At 35.6% G+C, this 14,995-nt stretch overlaps 1 protein-coding gene across 1 annotated transcript; it reads right to left on the bottom strand.

Annotated features, from left to right (window-relative positions):
* Positions 1-136: 136 nt before the first annotated feature.
* LOC127788335 (nonsense-mediated mRNA decay factor SMG7-like) lies at positions 137-13,739 on the bottom strand. The gene is made up of 8 exons (XM_052316476.1): positions 13,446-13,739; positions 11,423-11,577; positions 10,058-10,663; positions 9,807-9,929; positions 5,227-5,453; positions 3,208-5,142; positions 2,366-2,508; positions 137-714 (listed from the first exon to the last, which is right to left on the bottom strand). Exons 2-6 carry the CDS (start codon positions 11,492-11,494, stop codon positions 3,228-3,230), a joined length of 2,943 nt encoding a protein of 980 aa, XP_052172436.1. The 5' UTR covers positions 11,495-11,577; positions 13,446-13,739; the 3' UTR covers positions 137-714; positions 2,366-2,508; positions 3,208-3,227.
* Between the last annotated feature and the right edge of the window lie 1,256 nt (positions 13,740-14,995).

Genomic DNA, 14,995 nt, shown 5'->3' with positions numbered 1-14,995 from the left:
TGTTTTGTTTTGTCTTGGTTGGGTGAAATGGCTCAATGTAATGTCACCGGAAGGCAGCCGGGAAAATACTCCGGCTAAAAGGGAGTTTCGCTGATTGAAACTCAATGTATGAACATGCATGATGATCACCACGTAATTGGCAAACAAGAACTAAAACTTATCATAGAAGCTCAATAACTCCAGATAATACAAAAGCATTCCCAAATCCAAGCAACGAGTAGTAGTATTAACTACATGATAACAGTCTGAAAAAAGGAAATATAATTTACCCAAACGACGCCTCTCTGTGTTCACCACATAACCATTTCATATTCCAACCACAGAAGAACAGATTACGCTATTATAATCAGACTTTTTTCCAAATAGCTTATTCAAGTATTGGTTAGGTCTCTCAGGGTTTCTTGGCTGCTCAGCAGAAACCCTGCCCACAACGATGTATATTTCAAATGCTCATGTTTCCACCTGCCAGAAATTAACTGCGGATCATGCCTAGCATCCGAAACTACTACGTCCCCCATCTAGCAGATACCTGTAAATCTCTCTCGAGAGTATGATATATTGCTCTTTCATCCAACTTCAAATACTTGCCCACCACCTTATCTGCTTACACGTTACACATCCAACCCATCCACCCAGCTGACGATCTTATCCGCATTTCCAGCTAAACGACTTCATGATGATCTCCCTTGATGCGGTCTAGAAAGCCGGCACAAGCTGTGTAAAGAAAATAAAGGTAAGCATTGATAATAGTGCGACAGCTTAAACTTGACTGTAGAAATACAAGATACCAAAATAGCTGGTAGAAATTCCTGTGTCCACTAGGAACATTTTCTAGAACGGAACCAGTGCCTTTAAAATAATACATATGTAATTTCATCGGGGATTCCTTTGTCCTTTATTTTTTTCTTTTCCTCTCAGTAGGTAGAGCGGTAAGCCAAAGCATTGAGATATTCAATGCAAGCGTCTACAACTTTACTGGAAAAGATATATTTCAAGCTTTAGCTAACTGAATTTGGCAACAACAATAATAAAGAAAGAAACAGAACAATTTTACTTAAGATAATTTAGAAAACTTGGTTCCTTTAGGTTCGGAAGTGTTTAAAGTCAACCATACATAAATCTCAAATTGGTTCTTTATAGGAATGATATTATGTCTTGGGAAACAAGAACAGAAACTAGTGTCAAATCTTTGCTAAGAGGCAGAACGATTTCTTGATGATGGTCTAAGCCATCTTCAGGATTCAACTTAGCTCAGATTCATCCTGGTTCCTTAGATGCCCAATATAGAGTAGTGCGTTTATCCATCTTAGTTATGGGTATAAATTCCACTTTTTGTCAGCCTTCTTTGAGCTATTAACTAAATGCGTGTATGTTAACTAGATTCAATGTTAATATGTACATACGTAGGCTGATTAGATTCAATGTTGTGTGTAAATATGCACCTGTATGTTGACTATTCAATTACACGTGTCTCTGGATAATATCCAGATGAATAATGCATTAATTATGAGAAGCAAATAACATGTATAATACCAAATATGTAGTACTCATTAGTTAAATCTAATTTACTTAATTTAAATCATTTTCCAACATTTTTTCATTCCGTAAGAGAAGGGGAGTAGTAGAAAATTGAGATGATGTGAGATATGTTTGGAATGTTATGTGATCTCTAATGTGGAATTAAGGAATGGGTTCTACCCATCAGCCAAACGGCTTGAAAATGCCCTTTGCACAAACAACAAGAATTCTTTATTTGGAAAGAAATTTCAAAGACCAAGCCTCCTCTCGAGATGGCCCATTTTGTTTCAGTGCCTGTTTTAATAGACTCACCAGTTGACAACTAGAGACAAAAGGATATTGGATTAGCACTAACTGTAAAAAAAGAGCATATGTTGGTTGATCATCTCCTCAAACATTGTTCATTGTAATGTTTTCCCTGTTCGTGTGGAGTGTTATGCCTTGCTCAGTAGTCAACTTGACAGCATGTTTGGTTCAAGCTTACTTGGGACGCCATTCCACTTTGGTAATGAGGAATATTTTACCCGCAACCAAAAAAAAAGAAAAAGAAAAATATAGGGAGACATGTTGCAAAATGTGCAACGTTTCCAACTCAGTGTAGAGAGACATTATTGCTTCCCTATTTATGAATAACACAATCCATAAGCTTTATCTCCTTTTGCTGAAACACAATTAAGACTTTGTTTGATTGGCAATGAGGTTTGTAGAATAACAGGTTTTTGCTTATATGTTCATTGTACAGGGATTAACTTGCTTTTATGCATTTTCTCCCATAAATTTTTCTTCCTGATCAAACAAAAAGTAATGAAAGAACTTGCAGATTTAAAGAAAATACCACATCACATACCTGGTCAATATCCGGTGCCTGCCACACTCCAAGACCATTCATGCTCCAACAGAAACTTAGTAACATTGGCCAAACTGCAACAGCAAAGTCTTAACTGGTAGCACAAGGCCACTGGACATCCACCATATTGAATTGCTTCCAACCTGCGTGGCACAAATTCATACATTTAATTCTCGGATTAAATAAAAGAGATGTCCCCAGAGAAAATCAAGTGATTTCAAAGGGTTACCAGATCAAAGCAGTTCATCTCACCAGCAAAAGGAAAAAAAAAATCACAGGGAAAAGAGCCTGAAAAAGAATCATCTTACCATTGCCTATATGGCTCCTATGTTGTGCTATGCTTTGTTGAGTTGTATTGTGAAAATAGTGTTGATAAAAGTAGTGTTTACCAACTGAGTCTGGTGCTGTTAAAAGCAAGTAATACATGTTTGAAGGTAGAATTCTATTTTAAAAAATCTTAAAATGCAAGGCAAACATTGAAAATTACAAATAATAATAATAATAATAATAATTTTTTGGGCAAAACATTTTCGTATGAAAAGTATTTCAATGTAAAACATTTCAAACTGAAACAAACATTTTCATAAAAAATAAAATAACATTTAGAGTGCATGTAATATGTTTAAAAGTTATGGGTAAAATTGTCTATTTATTTTTCCAAAATAGTGCGTCACATACTCAGTTTTAACTGCTTTGCTAGAAGTTTCAGTTGTGTTTTTAACTTTTAACAGCAAAATTGTTCTTAACCGAGCACTTTTTTTTCCAAATTTGATAATAAATCTGCTTTAAAAACGCAGCAATGCCAAGCTGGCCCCAAAAGAACCTGAAAAGTATCATCTTACCATCTATCTCCATTGTCATCTCACACAAAAAAACGACCTTCCCAGAGCGTCTGTCCTTGATACTGCTCTGGCGCAGCAATTGATAGTTGATTACCATCTTGAAGTTGCTGTTGCTGCTCCTGGTATAGTTTCAGCTGTTGAGAAAACTGATCCTGCCATCCTTTCTCCTTCTCCTCTTGAACACGCAAAGTTGAAACTTGTTTTCCAGGAAAGGGAAAGCTGACCATCCCTGTTGAGGTATTGCTCTTGCTTGCAGAATGGTATGTCTGTGCTGACTGATTTATGGAATTACTGAACACAATGCCTTGTGTGGATGGCGGCAACTGATATCCATCAAGCCAGCTATAATCATCCAGCAGTGAAGTCTCATCCTTCAGTGTTATACCAGACAAGGACTCACCCACGGGTTTGGGAGGGGTAGACTTGAACCCAGGTGGGGGACCCAAGTGCCTAACCGGCCGGCTCACGGGATTCTTTCGCATACCTGCTGGCATCATGGATGGTGGCTTCATGGACAAGCTCCCAACAACTCCTGACGAAATAATTGAATCAATGCTAGAAGGTACTGCAGATTCTGGGACCTGAACTGGGTATTTATTTCCAGAACTGAGATTGACAGGCTGGTTAAGTAAGGTAACTGAAAGAGGAGTAGGCTGTAAAGCTCTCAAATGATCTTGCAACTGATGTTTCATGGGAAAGCCATTCCCCAATAAGCTCAAATTGGTCATTTCATTTGCAATAGAAACTTGGTCGGCAAGCCATGTTGAAGTGTTTAGCTGGATTGGTGGCAAATACTGGGCAGTAACATTAGAATGAGATGTAGGTTGCCTTAAACTTGTACCAAAAGCATTCTGCAAAAGGAAACCATCATTTGAGGCTGAAACAGACTCAATATGGTTCTTGAAATCAACCTTAGAGTCATTAACGCCAGAACTCAAAGCCTCAGAAGAGGTCAATTTTGAAGCAACCTGGTCAAGCTGCTTGTCCGGCACAGTTGGCTTGAACACAATCACTTCATCCTCTTCTTCCCCTTCCACATATATCTGTGGCTTTGGCTGTGAGAGTGCAAGATTAACTTGACTCTGACCTGGATCTTCTTTACCTGTACCATTTAATCCAGAAATCTCCGAAGAAATGGAAAATGAATAATCATCAGACAGTGGCGGCTCAACACCTATAGCAAATCTCTTCAACTTTGGATCAAAATAAATTCCCTGTTGCCCAATATGAACCACATTGGCAAGAGCCTTTCCAGCCGCTATAATCCTCTGAACACGAGCTTGCTTCCCCTTCATGCCACCATCACTACCAAATGAATGCTTCCTTGAAAAATCAAGGATTTGTTGGGCAGGAAGAAGAGGCAGGAATCCTTTCAGTTCAAAATCTTCAAACAATGCAAGTCGATTTGCAGTTTCACTTTCATCATACCTGCTCATGTTGAAAAAACATGCATCGCCTTCATCATCACTAATAGAAGAGAATCCACTTGACAAAAGCTTGTTCAAAAAGGAAACACAATGATTCCAGAAAGACAATCTAGCATTAGCTTGTTTCTCCTCCACATCAGTGCCAACTGCAATATCTTGCCGACAAGCCAACCATTCCACAAAAACCATAATTCCAGGCAACAAATAACTTGATGAAGGATCATTCAGCTGGATACATCTCTCAAGAATGTGCCCCATGAACTCAAAAGTAGCAGTAAATGCATTTTGAAGCAAAACTGATCGCTGCAAAATCTCAGCATATGACTGATTTTCAGTTTCTCTACTAGCATTATGAACACTGAATATGAGAACTGCTATCAGCCTAATTATCACAAGTCTACATTCAGTCACATCTGAACCAAAATTGTATTTCTCATCTGGCCCAGAAGCTAGTAGCTCCAGCAAATCATTTCTAGCCTCAGAGAAAACCTCCCCAAATGTCTCCATGCTGGAAAAAGAACATAAAGAAGCATTAACAAATAAGTTGAATGGAGCCATAAATACAACCCAATCTATTGATCAGAAGACATACCTTGTCCGCGTAAAAAGAATGCCATTTAGCCGGACAAAACGAATGCTGAAGACTTTAAAAGTCTCAGCCATACTAGATGCTCTCTCCTTCACAGGGTTAGGTTCTACTCTGTTATCTTTCGGAATCCTCCTTTCACCTTTTCCTCTCCCTTTACCAGTCATCCTTGCACGGGTTGTCTTAGAAGATGTTTTGGCATCCCTAGGCAACTGGGAATAACTCTGACGGTTCTACAGAAACAAAATATGGTTAAAATGAACTTCCCAAATCTTTTACAATTTTTAGGTAAACAAATTTTCCACCAGCAAGGAAGCTAGTACATATTTCATATGGTAGTCCGGAGCACGAACATGGTATGGATACAAAATGAATATACAAATACAATAGGCACAACTACCCAAAAAAATTGATTAAACTTTCGTACATTTGCATTGTTAAAATGTTGTCTCGAGTATAGGATAAGAAGATCAGTGAAACCAGTGCATTTGAGGGCCAATGAAGAATTAAATAGGAGTTTATATCCCAATCTATAATTAGTGATAGTTGTGGGGGGGGGGGGTTAAACTGTAAATACGTTTATGTCTTCATTGGGATATCCGCCTACTCTATAAATAAGATAGATAGGTGGACTGAAATGATCATTCTGATCAGTTGATTTCTTCTCTTTCTGAATACAAGAATTGCTGTGAGAGAAAAGACTTGAAAATAGGGAAGTTCTTTGTGATCTCAGGTTGAAGGCAGTGTGTTCGTGTGATAGAAAGAGAGGAGAGGGTTTCTGTGGGCTTCTTGTGTACTGATTCTGGACTGGAATTCTAGTGGACTGCTCTTGGACTGCGGCTGGATGTAGGACTGATTTTGATCAGTCCGAACCGGGATAAACCCTTGCCTCTTCTTGTGGTTTGGTTGTCTCTTTCCTTAATCTCTTTACTGTTTTTCGATTACAGTTTATATTTCTGTTAATTGATTTCCGGGTGAAGAGTGTTGAGAGAATTGGCAGAAAGAAAGTATTGATTGAGTATTTAAAGAGCTCCTAATCTTAACATGCATAATCAATGCAATTAAAATAACAAAATCAGACCACCAAAAATACTGAAAATAACAAAATTCCAGGGAACTAAATGATTTTAAAAAAGGAGCACAACAATCATATTCCATTATATCTCAAATAAGAAAAACATTTAAATTCAATGATCAATTGATTATCTAGAAAAATTGTAAGCAGAAAAAAACAAACCATCAACATCCAATTGTTTGAGAGAGAGCAATGATTGCTCATTCAACTTTTAAGTAGACCTAATTTCAACCAAATATCATTATATGCATCATGTGCCTAGCCCTACCCTTAATTTGACATGCCCGGTCAATTATGACCATTAAACACACCACATAATGTGTAATGTCAGGTACATGATGTCTCTGATGAAAGCATTTGCAATGTGTACCTGGTATAGCACCCATATGAGAGTGCCCACTTAATAGATTCAGCATGATAATAACAACATCAGGCAACAGCAGACTTAACTGATGATGCATGTAATCCAACATTTGTTCAGAAAATGGCAGATCAAAGCACTCCCAAAGGGAAGATATAGTGAAGGAACAAAATCAATGACCACCATTTCAATGAAAACCTAATACCCAAAATTTCATAGAATACACTAAGTACTGGACATGATATGGCCTGAGGTCGATAAGCAATGATTAACATTTGAGAAGAAACCCAGAGAGTGCGAAACAAGGAGTTAGGGCAAGGTTGAGGAGGATGAGGAGAAGAAGCATGCACGCATGCAAACAGGGAGAGAGAGAGGGAGGGGGGGTGGCAACTATTGAAACCATTAGTGAGGATAAAATTCTCACTTAGGCATTTAAAGCAACAGAAAATTTTTAACTCTTAATTTATATACAATTTATTTTCAGGCATATGATATTTGTGTACCTTATAAGAAGTAATTACCAAAAATTTCCTGTAACTTTGACCTGTGTATCAATTATACAACTAACTTGAAAAACTGTGTCAAAATATATCCACTTTCAGATGTGTATCAATTTTACAACCATTAGATAAAACTAAGGGCATCAAAGTTCAGTCAACCGAGTGTTTTGCTCGGTCAAGCGAACAGCTCCAAATTAGTTTTTTCAACATGTTCTTGCCTGTTCTCAACTATTAAAATGATTTTCTTATGTATCTAAGCTCCATGTGATTTACTCTTATATACATACAACATATATTTTGGGTTGGGGGGGGGGGGGGGGGGGGGGTTGTCTACATAAAATATGTATTTATACAAAAATTTTAGTGTATGATATTTAATCTCCTTTACATTTTGCTTACATTCATGATAATATTTAAAGAAGATATTGCCAATACAACCTGTGAACTAATAAGATACTGAATGCCCAAAAGTTCAATGATTAAGTAACTTGCTTCAACATTTTATTAGTCTAAATAAGTTAAAGAATTCGCTAATGCACACTACTTTGTGCTAGGAAAATAATATTTTTACAAAATTTTTCTACAAAACACATTCATTAGAATGAGGTAACAATGCCATTTTCTAATTATGATCTACTTTAATTAGTAGATTTTTTCTATTATGCATGATTATATATGAGTAATATCATTCTATATGAGAATTTTGTATAAAATCATGCATGATAGAATGATAGAATGATATACATTTGAAATTAATACACATTGACACCGTTGGTTTTATCTAACAGTGTTATAAAATTGATACACATTTGAAAGTTTGGGTATATTTTTTATCATTTTTAAAGTTGGTTACATAATTTATACACAGGTCAAGTTCAAGAATTTTTTGGTAATTTTCCCTGTAAAGAAATACTAACCTAGTGGGATTAAGGCTGGATGTGTTTGCTTTTTGAAGAAATACTAAAGCTACTACTCAACTGGCATTCCATTTTGGTCTCCTAGAAACTGTTTTGATGCAAAGAAAACATATTTTGTTCCTTGGCCGCCATAGAAGAGAAACACAGTAAGAAAATTTCTTTTTCAATCTAATGAAATAATCAAAAGTCTCAAAATTTGGGTATTGAGATGCCTTATACTATCCACATTAGGAAAAAAACATTATAGGTAAAATAAATAGATTAAATCTCATGGTGCGACAAGGTATCAGATTTGCCATTGGCACAATATGGTACCAACACTGAATGGAACCAGGTACCATTTCTCAGATACATCAGTAAATATAATCAATAGCATATGTGATGACAAAATGGAAAATACATTTAATGCACCAAAAAATTTCTTGTATGGTACATGTCAGCCAATAAAGTACAAAATTGATATTGCTTATGAGATACTTAAATTTCCTAGTTATTAAAAAATTGATAAATAAGCTAACATTCTCAATTCATTTAGTGTATCCACAATTCCTAAGCTCTTACACAAGAATAGCTATATGCCAATTTGATTTTGTTGCATTTTTCAGTTTTCTGTTTCCTTTTTCAAATTTTTGGGGAAGAAAAAAGGCATAATACACCATTTGGCAAGCTGATTTTGTTTAGAAATGAACATGTATACAGTTTTACTTTTAAATTTTAAAAAATAAAAGGCGCTATCAAACAACATGTTTAGTTTTTCCAACAAGTAGCGAAACTTAATACAAAAAACTGGAAAGGAAAAATGGATATTTAGGTAGCAAATGTTCCTCGCAAAAGCTTTACTTGATTTGATTCAAAATAGTATGGGTTCTCTGACAAAGGCAATGCACAAATTAATGCTTTTCTCTAGAAAAATAAACAATCAGAAAATCTAAATGATCCTATTCAGTTAATATTATATCTGATGTTGAAGGGAGGTCAAGAAAGAGAGTGCCTTCACATAAATTTGAAATATAGATGTCCAGAGAATAAGCTGGCGCTGATTGAGCTTTCAATCACATTAACAACAGCATAGACTTTTCCTTCTATATTATTGGCATTGCATGATGATAAGTTTCTCTTTGAACTTTGGTTAATAGACCTAACACTAGGTCAAGAACAGAAGTAGAATAACTGGTTGTTATGCTAAGAAGTTTTTAACTTTTAAGCTTCTCAAGAACAACTGGCAAGACGTCTATCAGACATCCCAAACATAAGCATCAACACTTTCCATTTTTCAGTACCCAACATGGTTCATCTAATTATTGTTACTAACATGTTTCATCAAATTTTGCCAGCCAATGCAGTACGATCACATGGAAACACAAGCCTAAATTGGAAGCTAAAAGCGGAGCTGAAACTTTTTTTTTTATTGGGTAAGTAAATACAAAGAGAAAAAAATAAAAAATTTCCTATTAATCATCACATTTTCGTTTTTAAGACTTAGTGATACGTGAGACCATAGCATGGCCACCAAAAACAACCTCTTTGCACTGGTTCAAGTTAAGGATACAGTCTCTTTGCAAAAGCACGGCTGCATACAGAAATGACCCTCCCCCAAACCTTGCGAAGCAGGGAGCTTCATGTACTCGGAATGCCTTTTTGTATACCATATAACTAAAATCGAACTAGCACACTCAAGAAAAATAGAATACATACTTTTATTATCGTATAGATCCTCTACAGTCAGTGCTTACCTTTTCAAATGCAATAATCAAATTATCCCTTGCTGTGGTAAAAGGGCTATCAACTGCCAGACTCCGGAAATATCGGTAAATGGCCACCAATTCCTCCCCTGAATATGAAGCCAGTATTGCAAGCTGAGAATAAGCAAAGAATAAGTACAATAATACAGTTTGATTATACCAAAAGACAATTATATTGCCCCAAACTGAAGAGGGAAAAAGAAATAGCCATAAAAAATTAAAAAAAAAAATCAAAAGGAAACCTGATGATGAGGGTTGCCACTTGATGGCCAAAGTGAAGAAGCTTGGATATAGTAACTTGATGCTGCTGCAAAATCTGGCTTGGACTCACCTTCCCCATATAAACCTTTATAACGAGCAAGATCCCCAAGGTAAATCATACAACGGTGGCAAGAGATCAAGCCTTTCTTAACTTCAGCAGATATACTTCCATCTTGGGACCAATTCTGGTTTTCTTGATCATCGGATAAATAACCCAATGGTAGACCATACTTAGCTCTTACTTTCACCATTAAATCATGATAAAATCCAGTTGCTTCTGAAAGGAAGGTCTTAAATTGGGAACGGATTTTTGTGACTCGATCAGATCCAGATCGTGAGGGAACTTTTCCATTCTGATTCACCGCTGATCCTGCGGAAGCAAGTGCAGAACTAAGGTGTGCACGTAACTCCTCAATTCTCCTGTAATGTAACTGCCACAAGGCATACTCTATTTCATGCTGCTCAGAGAAAGCATGATCTTCAAGGACAATAGTTTCATAATTCTCTCGCATCTGTTGCCATGAGTTAGGATCTGAGGGAATTCTGTCCTGTGCTGCTTTGCGACGTCTACTCTCCAACTCAACATTCTAAATACACAGATACCATCAAATGTGGTGAAAAACAACAAAAAAATTATATACAAAGATAAGTAAACATGTGATAACACAGAAAATTGTTAACAAAATCAACTAACTGGCACAAATAAAGTTCACCTCAGGGCTTAGACAAAACTTCATGAATATCATGTTGCTCTAGGCCATGGGGCAAAAATCCTAGAAGCACTTATATGCATGCATATAAAGAAACATATGTACAAAAATTTGGAAAAACTATGAATATAGCTACAGCAGGTATACAGCTAAGATAAGAATAATATTTGTATATTTTTATTAGTAATGTTGATAAATATATTGATAAAAAAGTAATAAAAATATATATATAACCTGCCACTAATCTAATTATAAAATTTATTAAAATATATATATTTTATAACTAGTTTTCTTGGATTTCTAATTGCACTCGATTTCATATTTTTATTCCTTAACCAAAATTTTTGCCCAATTATAGGTACAAATGTCCAAAATAATAATAATGATATAAATTAAAATTTTGAGTGACCAACAAGTGCCCGTGTCAAATAAACATGAGATGTGGGTCGAGCACCAAAATGAAGCACATGCACATCACATTCAGCTTTCTACAAGAAAGACGAGTACATCTATCTCTATGCTCCTCGTAGGAAAATGCACAAAGGATTATTGATACACAACATTAAAAAAACATTTAATTTCTAAATATCCAATTATCCATAACTGAAGAAAAGTCATGCAACAAAGTAAGGATACCTTGGAGTATAAACGTTGTACTCGCTCTCTTGATGAAGAATCTGAAGTGTTATCCATCAGAACAGTCATCATGCATCAAAAAGATTCCACTAAATTCAACTCCATGTGACACAATTTCAACAACAACATACACCATTTAATCTATAAAAAACCTCCTGCAGCATAAACACTTAATTAGAATAGAAAATCATAAAAAGACAAAGATGAATAGAAAAAACAAAACTATCAGGCTATTATTATTTGATAAGAAAAATAATACTAAGTCCTAATGTTTAAGAAATTAAAATTGCTCTAAAACATATCAATTGGATCTGACAATTGCTAAGCTATTTAAGCTAGGCTGCTGTTGGCCTTCTAAATTCAAGTCTCAAGTCCTTTATTGGATATCCCAACACCCTTAATAAATTTTCTATCATAAAAACAAAAATATCAACAGAAAAATCAAGGGAACTAGTGCTGTATATGCAACATATCACCATTATGACCTAAATAGCCAGGTTGACTACGGGAGTTGTAGTAGGAAAAGTTGCATATCACTAATTTCATTATTTTATCCCTCCTACTGAAATTGTAAGCATGTTAATGACTGTCGCAGAGATCAGATCAACTAAGAACAGTTGCAAATGGTTAGGAAAAATACCACATCATTGCAGCTTAACAAGGCAGGCCACTGAGGTGTTAAAACAACAGTAGCAGGGACTACAATTAGAGAATTAATGAAGTTTCAAGTTACAACTACATTAACTGCTGAGAACAACTTTTACCACAATAAAACGGACAAAAATGCAGCTACAAATTAAAACATCAATTGGACAGCCCACCTATCATCTGAGTATTTGTGTCAACCAACACTAATCAGTAGTACAGTTGATTGCATTAAACCTCGCAAATTACAAATATTTAGATACATCATATCTACACTTTAAACAATTTTTCATGGCAAAAAACAATAAGATTTTTTGCTTTTCTTTCATTAGTTGCAATACCCATTGAGCTTTTATTTGGTAGTCATTCAACCATGACATTGGCTGTTAAATTTCATCAGATCTAAGTAGGATAGATCATAGAAGTATCTGACACTGACAGAAAGAATAAGAAGATAATTAGCAAATCTTCTGTATGAAAGACCACAAAAACACAAATAACTTAAAAAGCTTGCATTATCTGAACAAGAAGAATAATCGTAAGCCATTCTAGGTCCTTTAATAAAAAGAACTGCAGCCAGAACCGACAGTAGTGCCATGCCCTGCCAGTATGCCACAAAGAATCAAGCAAGTCATCAGAGGTGGGCCATGTGAAATCTACTCTTAGAAATTTAATAGTCATATGAACAGTAATAAAAGAGATTATAACAATAAAACAACAAAAATAGTTGCAGATAGAGAAAGCCTAACACCAAGTGCAGAAAGAAAAAATTATCCCAGCCCTCTGAGACTCTCGCTGCATAAACCCCGAAGACTGTTCTACAAAAACTTTAACGTGGCATTCATCTCAGTAACTTTTTCTACCAGGTTTAATAGTCAGAAAAATCAGCTTCCTTCTTGGCAGGAAAGCCCGTCTAATTCTAACAGACCATCCCCCAAAGCACCATGTCCACATATGGGAGTCCTGATCCTTCATAGGCTGAGAGAAAGATAAAAGAGAACCGTCGTATAGCCTACTTTCTAACACAAACCAACGAAGTCCGAACAACCAGATTAAATTGACCCCCAAAACACTATGCAACCAAAGAAACAAACGAGGAGAGACAAAAAGAGGATACTAATTGCTAAGTTAATAGAAACAACAAACCAAAGGCAGCATATCGGGAACCCAAACAACCAAAAATTCAAGCAACAGCGCGAGCAAACCATTCAATCCACAAAACCTAGGATACCCCGATCTCGACAATCCGCAACGAGCAGATCCCACGCATATCAAACCACTACACAGGCATCGATTCGGGACAAAACCACGCATAATTGGCACAGACAAACATCGGCAACCCATCGAAAACGAAAAAAGCACAAGTAGATGCATATACCTAATCCGGAACCAGATCTGCGAAGATCTCGTCGCGAAGGGGTTGGAACCGCTGTTGACTTTGCCTGGGGCGAATTCCTCAGCGATTCAGGCAGGGAGACGAAAAGACCACGCCCTACGTGAGTCTAGGGTTTGGTTTGAGGTTGGGGTTGGGGTTGTTCTTGTGTTTGAAAGAAGACGAAAAAGCCATTGTGGCTTTGGTTTTGGCTTCGGCTTCCGGCTTTCGGAATCGGCTTCTTGACGTCTCCCGACTCGTTTGGGTCTTTCTTTTTTCCTGGGTCTTCTTCTGGTCCAGGCGGCCACTACCCCTCTAAGTCTTATCTACACTTTCTCTACGTTTTATAACTCTTTTTAAATTAATTTATCAACCTTTCTTATTTATTGTTCATTGAAAATGTATTATTTTCTGCAATTTTTAGTCAAAATTATCAAAAGACTATGATTTTGATAAATATTTAATGCATAATAGTAGTGGTTATCTAAAAAAAATTATAATTTATAGTGCATATATACATTAGAATATGCTACCATCTATTTTCGATTATAATTATTTTACTTTGAGAATGAGTTTTGACCCTAAGTGTTTGTTCCATAGTGTTATTTGATGATACTCACTTGTTCACTCCCCTAATCCTAGTTTGTCACTTTGTATACATTATCAATTGGGTGGCTCTGTCTATGATTGCTTTCAAGTTCGTTGTTTGTTCTCGATCTTCATGGTGTCTTATTGATTTAGAAGATGTGTTTAGAATGCCTTTGGCCCTGGAACTGACATTTTGACCTACACTTGTTTAGTACCTTGTATTTCATGTAGCTTATTTGTTTCTCCTATATTGTTTAGATTTATTTTTGCGTGGATTTTTAGTATTTTGTTTCACTTATATGATATTGTACATTGGTGTATGCCCTAATTTGGGTTTTGTACATACTTTTTTTCTTTTCTATCTATACATATCTCTTTTACTTAAAAAAAATACTTTGAGAAGGAGATCACTTATTTTAGGAGACGGGATTCCCCTTTTATATACGAAGATGGCTCCACCACTTGAAATTGATTCAACTACAACCATTATTGGTTAAATGAACGATCTACATAATTCATTCACAACAATATGGAAAGTTTCTATAATTTCCTATAACATAACAAGTAATTTTACTAAAAAATTATGAGAGCTTTGTGTAGTTATTATTTATTCATATTTTAAAACTAATACTATTATTCAATATCAAAGTTGTCGGTAAAAAAATAGAAATGGTGTCTTATAGGATAAGGCTCCCAATTTTATAAAGAGTCTATTTTTACAACTTGAACTTGTGATTATTAATTAAAATTGTCAAAGAAGTTAGGATGTGTTAAGCTAGTTCAACTTATTTATTGTGTGATATATTATTCCCAAAATATAAAGAAATCAAATTAGAGTTATTAATAGATTTTCTAACTCAATGATCCAACTCGAACTTAAGATGAAATTAATGGAGTTTAGGTAAACTCTTAATAGGTTTTGGTTGTTGTTGAGTCGACTCGATAAGAGGTTATTGGCTTTATGTTAA

This window comes from Diospyros lotus, chromosome 13 (assembly GCF_014633365.1).
Source record: "Diospyros lotus cultivar Yz01 chromosome 13, ASM1463336v1, whole genome shotgun sequence".
Classification (NCBI taxonomy): Eukaryota; Viridiplantae; Streptophyta; class Magnoliopsida; order Ericales; family Ebenaceae; genus Diospyros; species Diospyros lotus.
Note: the sequence above shows the minus strand (reverse complement) of the source record. Positions and strands in the feature narration are given on the sequence as shown.

Excerpts from the sequence above, each read along its gene's own strand:
- LOC127788335 (XM_052316476.1), bottom strand. The coding sequence starts at position 11,494 with ATGATGACTGTTCTGATGGATAACACTTCAGATTCTTCATCAAGAGAG. Across the intron at positions 9,930-10,057 it reads GTGGCAACCCTCATCATCAG|CTTGCAATACTGGCTTCATA; the intron begins GTTTCCTTTTGA and ends GCTTATTCTCAG. Across the intron at positions 5,143-5,226 it reads ATTCTTTTTACGCGGACAAG|CATGGAGACATTTGGGGAGG; the intron begins GTATGTCTTCTG and ends TTCTTTTTCCAG.